This window comes from Macaca nemestrina, chromosome 1 (assembly GCF_043159975.1).
Source record: "Macaca nemestrina isolate mMacNem1 chromosome 1, mMacNem.hap1, whole genome shotgun sequence".
NCBI classification, from domain to species: domain Eukaryota; kingdom Metazoa; phylum Chordata; class Mammalia; order Primates; family Cercopithecidae; genus Macaca; species Macaca nemestrina.
Window position 1 is genome coordinate 56,812,168 of NC_092125.1, and position 6,000 is coordinate 56,818,167.

Here is a 6,000-nt window from a genome sequence, read left to right on the forward strand (position 1 = left end):
GTGCTCAGCTTCCCTTTTCTTACACAAGGAAATACCACATATTTATTAAATGAGTCCTCAATGCTTAAACTAGATTCTGAATTTTTATAAGCAGGTTTCAAATTTAGCAAACAATAATTTTCATTTAATAGAAAAGAGGCACAGACAGAGAAAGAGAGAGAAAGGGAGAAAGAAGGAGACTGATCCTTTGCATACTTTAAATAGCAAACAGAAACTGTTGAATTGTCTTCTTTTATCCAGGAAATCTGTGCTCAGTACTGGGGAGAAGGAAAGCAAACATATGGAGATATCGAAGTTGACATGAAAGACACCAACAAATCTTCAACTTACACCCTTCGTGTCTTTGAACTGAGACATTCCAAGGTATGGAAACAATTTTGGGAGTATGTTTCTTTCGTATAATGGATCTGGTAGCAAAATGAATGTAAATTACTCTATGCAGGCAAGGCCAACATATACATAATGTTTCAGAATAACATTTTAAAATTATTTAAATAAAAGTAATTGTGAAGAAAATATGACTATCAAATTAGAAAATAAGCTGACCTTCACTCCAGTTAATGCTCTCTTCAATTCTGATTTTAGAGGAAAGACTCTCGAACTGTGTACCAGTACCAATATACAAACTGGAGTGTGGAGCAGCTTCCTGCAGAACCCAAGGAATTAGTCTCTCTGATTCAGGTCCTCAAAGAAAAACTTCCCCAGAAGAATTCCTCCGAAGGGAACAAGCATCACAAGAGTACACCTCTCCTCATTCACTGCAGGTGGGTGGGATTTGGTAGAATGTGCTCCAAAAATCATAATGCTTGACTTCCCGGTTCACATGTTGTCTTACCTATTTATCCTCATATATGAAACACATAACCACAGTAAAAACTTCTTATGGAGTCAGTCACTCTCTTGGTTGTTTCCACAGCATAACTATTATAGAAATATAATAGAAGTGGTTATATTATAGTGCAGTAATTTTAAGTTGTGTTTTTTAATACTTGGAGTCATGTCATCTTTGATTCCTTAGTAGCTAACATTGAGCCAGGAATGTCATCTGTGTGAATGAATTAATGAATGGAAAGGTGTGTGAACAGATAGGTAGATGGGTATCACATTACACATATACTCATACACATTGATCTACTCTATTAGGTGTCACAAAAACACCTAATATGTTTAATGAACATGAAGTTTATTAAACATATTTTAAGTTAAATATTAACTGAAATCCCAAAGGTTAGCAATTTTGATTTGAAACTCATTATTTAATTTTCTAAACTGAACCAAAGGGCAAAGATTGTGATAATATCAATAATACTACTGGATTTTATTAGTTCCTTCATCTGTGATAGATGATAGATGCTTACATATTCATCTTAAATAAACAATATAATTGAAAGAAGGATATATAATATAAAAGTTTACACAAAAAAGAATATTGAAGTAAATGAGAAATGAAAAACATTAAAGTAAAATGAGGAATGTTAATCTAGTGAAAAGCTTTTAGAATTTCTGAAAAAGTCTAATTGTTATTATTGTAATCGCATACACTAGAATCAAGCCTTTAGAAATATACAAATATTCAGCATTTATGTGGAAAGAAAGCTGAGAAAGGGAAGTTTACACTGTAAAACTATATATGTTTCTTAGAATATGATTTATGTACAATAACTAAAGCACCCTGCTGGTAACATATTGTTTAAACCGAATCTTCATGATAATGCTTTATACTGCTCATTGTTTGGTAAACTATTTAATTGCTCTCTTTTTAATGAATAATTCTACTGGATATTACTTTTCTACTGATGCAGAAGTGAAAACATTTGTGAACGTGGTAGAGAGGCAGAAGAGTGAAGAAGCATGTGTTCTAGTAATTTACAGAATATTAGGTCTAATAGTTCTGGTTACATCAGCTTCAAGCTATACCTTTCTCTTCTTGAAATCTTAGTTTCCTTATCTATCATACTGACATTCTGATATTGGTTTCAACAACTTCAGATGTAAATAAAAATGCACTAAAATCTATAAAATACTAAATAAAAGAAAATATATTTTTAAAGCCTAAGACAAATAAGTTTTCAATTCCAGGATTATCATACTCTTAAATTGAAAAAGTTTGCCTAAAAATGCATTTAGCATACATAATTTGGTTCTTGAAAGAGGTTGGAATAAGATAATTATGATAAACATAAAGTAAAAAATATATTCTCTCTCTTCCTGTTTTTATTCTAATATCATCCTTTTTGGTAACAAGTAGGATTATTTTCTACCTTTTCTTTCTTTTATAGGGATGGATCTCAGCAAACGGGAATATTTTGTGCTTTGTTAAATCTCTTAGAAAGTGCGGAAACAGAAGAGGTAGTGGATATTTTTCAAGTGGTAAAAGCTCTACGCAAAGCTAGGCCTGGCATGGTTTCCACATTTGTAAGTATACTTCACTGTTGCTTTTAACGTGCTTGGAACTTTTTTTTTTCTTTTTGATGGTTTCCTTTTTTTTTCTCCTCTCCTTTCCTCTCTTTTGTTCTTTTCTCCCTTTCCTTTTCTCTCCTTTCCTATATTTTCTTTCCTATTCTTTTATCTTTTCTACTTTTACATGATAATTCACATTAAATTGTTATCAATCTAAATAAGAGCCTAAAGTTCCTAGCCCTTTGTTGTGACAGTTCATGAAGAGTCTTTCCCTAAATGCTCCTGAATTTCTTAATTTTCTTGCCTTCACTCCTGTATCTATTTGTGTTGTGTAATAAACCACCCCCAAATTTGGGGGCCTAAACAAGTAACATTTATTATGGTTCAGTAGTCTAATGATATGCTGGAATGTTCTGCTGATGCCCTCAAGCTCAGCCAATAGAGACCAGGCTGACTCATGTGTCTGCCTTCAGCTGATGTGTGCCCTACAGTTTGGCTGGTCTAAAGTGACCTACACTGCCAGCAGGCTGGCATGTGGCTGCCATTTAGCTATGGCAACAACAGCGAGTAGGCCACATGTCCCTCCTCATCCAGAAGACTAGCCCAGGCTTATTCACATTAAAGCAGCAAGTTCCACAGAGGAAAGAAGATTTGTGTGAGACCACTTGAGGCCCAGGTTTGAAAGTGACACAGATGTCTTCTTCTGTATATTATTAGTCGGATAAGTCATAAAGCCTGCCCAGATTCAAGGGGTAGGAAACAGACCCCACTTCTTGAGAGGGCCTGCAAATTCATATTGCAAAGAAATGTGGATACAGGGAGGAAAATAAGTTTTATTTTCTTGTAATCGATCTATCGTGTATACCCTCTAGGTGGTAGTACCTGTAGATGGTCATCTGGGAATTAATCCTTATTCACAATGTAAACTTAATTACTCACTAAACTATATAAAGCTTTTAATCATGTATGATATTGAGATTTCAAATCTTGATACTTAAAAATGTATCAAATGCTTGCTATATGTTCTTGCTATAAAGAGTCTAATTGGTGAGTTTGAGGGAAAGTCAGGTATTTACTAATCAATGTAGTATGTAAAATGACAGAGAAATTATAAGAAGAACACAAATGAGGGCATTTAATTTAAACTTTAGGAATCAAGGAGCGCTTCTTGAAGCAGGTGATTCCTGCTCTGATTCTTAAATGATTTGTAGGCATTAGACAGGAGGATAGGTACAAAATATGGCATCATGAGCAAAGGCATGGAAATGGCCCATGAGAGGAGTGAACACCAGTTTGGGGTTGCTCCAAGGTAAAGTTCAAAAAGTACCCTGCAGTCAACCCTTTAGGACCATAAAGAAACTAAATTATTTAAATGTCTTTATGAGAACATATCAAAGTACTTTTCTGTCATCCAATACTTCCACAAATAAATCATTAGTTCTTGCTAATCTTCATCTGGCATAAAAATAATGACATCAACTTTCTTCGTGTAATTTCCTGCTTAATTCCTTTACTAGGAGCAATACCAATTCCTATATGACATCATTGCCAGCACCTACCCTGCTCAGAATGGACAAGTAAAGAAAAACAACCATCAAGAAGATAAAATTGAATTTGATAATGAAGTGGACAAAGTAAAGCAGGATGCTAATTGTGTTAATCCACTTGGTGCCACAGAAAAGCTCCCTGAAGCAAAGGAACAGGCTACAGGTTCTGAACCCACAAGTGGCACTGAGGGGCCAGAACATTCTGTCAATGGTCCTGCAAGTCCAGCTTTAAATCAAGGTTCATAGGAAAAGACATAAATGGGGAAACTCCAAACCTCCTGTTAGCTGTTATTTCTATTTTTCTAGAAGTAGGAAGTGAAAATAGTATACAGTGGATTAATTAAATGTATCGAACCAATATTTGTGGAAGGGTTCTATTTTACTACTGTGGAAAAATATTTAAGATAGTTTTGCCAGAACAGTTTGTACAGACGTATGCTTATTTTAAAATTTTATTTCTTATTCAGTAAGAAACAACTTCTTTGTAACCTTTACATGTGTATGTATATGTGTGTATGCGTGTGTTTGTGTGAGAGAGAAAGAGAATTCTTTCAAGTGAATCTAAAAGCTTTTGCTTTGCCTTTTTGTTTTTATCAAGAAAAAATACATTTTATATTAGAAGTGTTTACTTAGCTTGAAGGATCTGTTTTTAAAATCATAAACTGTGTGCAGACTATAAAATCATGTACATTTCTAAAATGACCTCAAGATGTCCTCCTTGTTCTACTCATATATATCTTATATATCTTATATAGTTCAAGATTTTACTTCTAGAGATAGTACATAAAAGTGGTATGTGTGTGTATAGCTACTACAAAAGAGTTAACCAAATTAACATTTGGAAATCTTATATTCCATATATTATCATTTAATCCAATATCTTTTTAAGCTTATTTAATTAAAAAATTTCCAGTGAGCTTATCTGGCTGTCTTTACATGGGGTTTACAATTTTTTTATCATCTATTATTCCCTGTACAATATTTAAAATTTATTGCTTGATACTTTTGACCACGAATTACGTTTTGTACAATTGAACTTAAATAAACGTCATTAAAATAAACCAATGCAATATGTATTAATATTCATTGTATAAAAATAAAAAAATACAAATATATTTGTTAAATGTTTACATATGAAATTTAACATAGCTATTTTTATGGAATTTTTCATTGATATGAAAAATATAATATTGCATATGCATAGGTCTCATGTTAAATACCATTCATAACTTTCATTAAAGCATTTACTTTGAACTTCTCCAATGCTTAGATTCTTTTTACCGGGAATGGATATCACTAATCATAATAAAATTCAACGATTATTTTTTTCTTGTTTATAATACATTGTGTTATATGTTCAAATCTGAAATGTGTATGCACCTGTTGAAATATGTTTAATGCAGTTATTAACATTTGCAGAACAATTTTACAGGCCCCAGTTATCCAATAGTCTACTAATTGTTTAAGATCTAGAAAAAAATCAAGAATAGTGGTATGTTTCATGAAATAATAAAAACTCATTTTCATGAATTCTGTAATAGCTTATTACAAAGGTCAAATACAGCCTTTAGATTGGTTTGGTTTTCTACATCTTTACTCTTTTGTCTGATTTTATATGTCTTAACTATACAGCATCAATTGCTGTCCATTCAACTCACATTTATTTTGTGTCCCTACTTCTAATTATTTCATTATTGTAACACATAAAATTAACAATTAACCCTTATAGTATTATATAGATCCTCGTGCTTATTTAACAGACGGAAAGAAGTAAATTTTACAATGAAGCCATAGTTTCTAATTTATATTAAGATTACTTATTACATCTTTACCTACTAGCGAGAAAAGGGGATTAGAGTCACCAATTATAGGCACAAAAAATAAAGTTTGCTTTCACTTATCTCTTCAGTCACTCAAACCATTATGCCTTCTTTTCTTCTATTGAAACTTGATCAGTTGCCATTTTCTAGATAATGTAGTTAAAATTTGCAGTTCAATAGAACATTATGATGTATGCCTACTTTTTCTGTGAATTGCTTCAAAATACAAATAG

At 32.4% G+C, this 6,000-nt stretch overlaps 1 protein-coding gene across 4 annotated transcripts in view; it reads left to right on the forward strand.

The window, feature by feature from the left end:
* LOC105484676 (protein tyrosine phosphatase receptor type C) overlaps positions 1–5,477 on the forward strand; it is a 123,169-nt gene extending 117,692 nt beyond the window's left edge. For all 4 annotated transcript variants that reach the window (XM_011746518.3, XM_011746519.3, XM_011746520.3 and 1 more), the window contains 4 exons: positions 241–363; positions 586–764; positions 2,280–2,415; positions 3,918–5,477. In XM_011746518.3, the coding sequence (XP_011744820.2) occupies positions 241–363; positions 586–764; positions 2,280–2,415; positions 3,918–4,193 (714 nt within the window). In that variant the 3' untranslated portion in view covers positions 4,194–5,477. The remainder of the gene's footprint in view (positions 1–240; positions 364–585; positions 765–2,279; positions 2,416–3,917) is intronic.
* Positions 5,478–6,000: the final 523 nt, after the last annotated feature.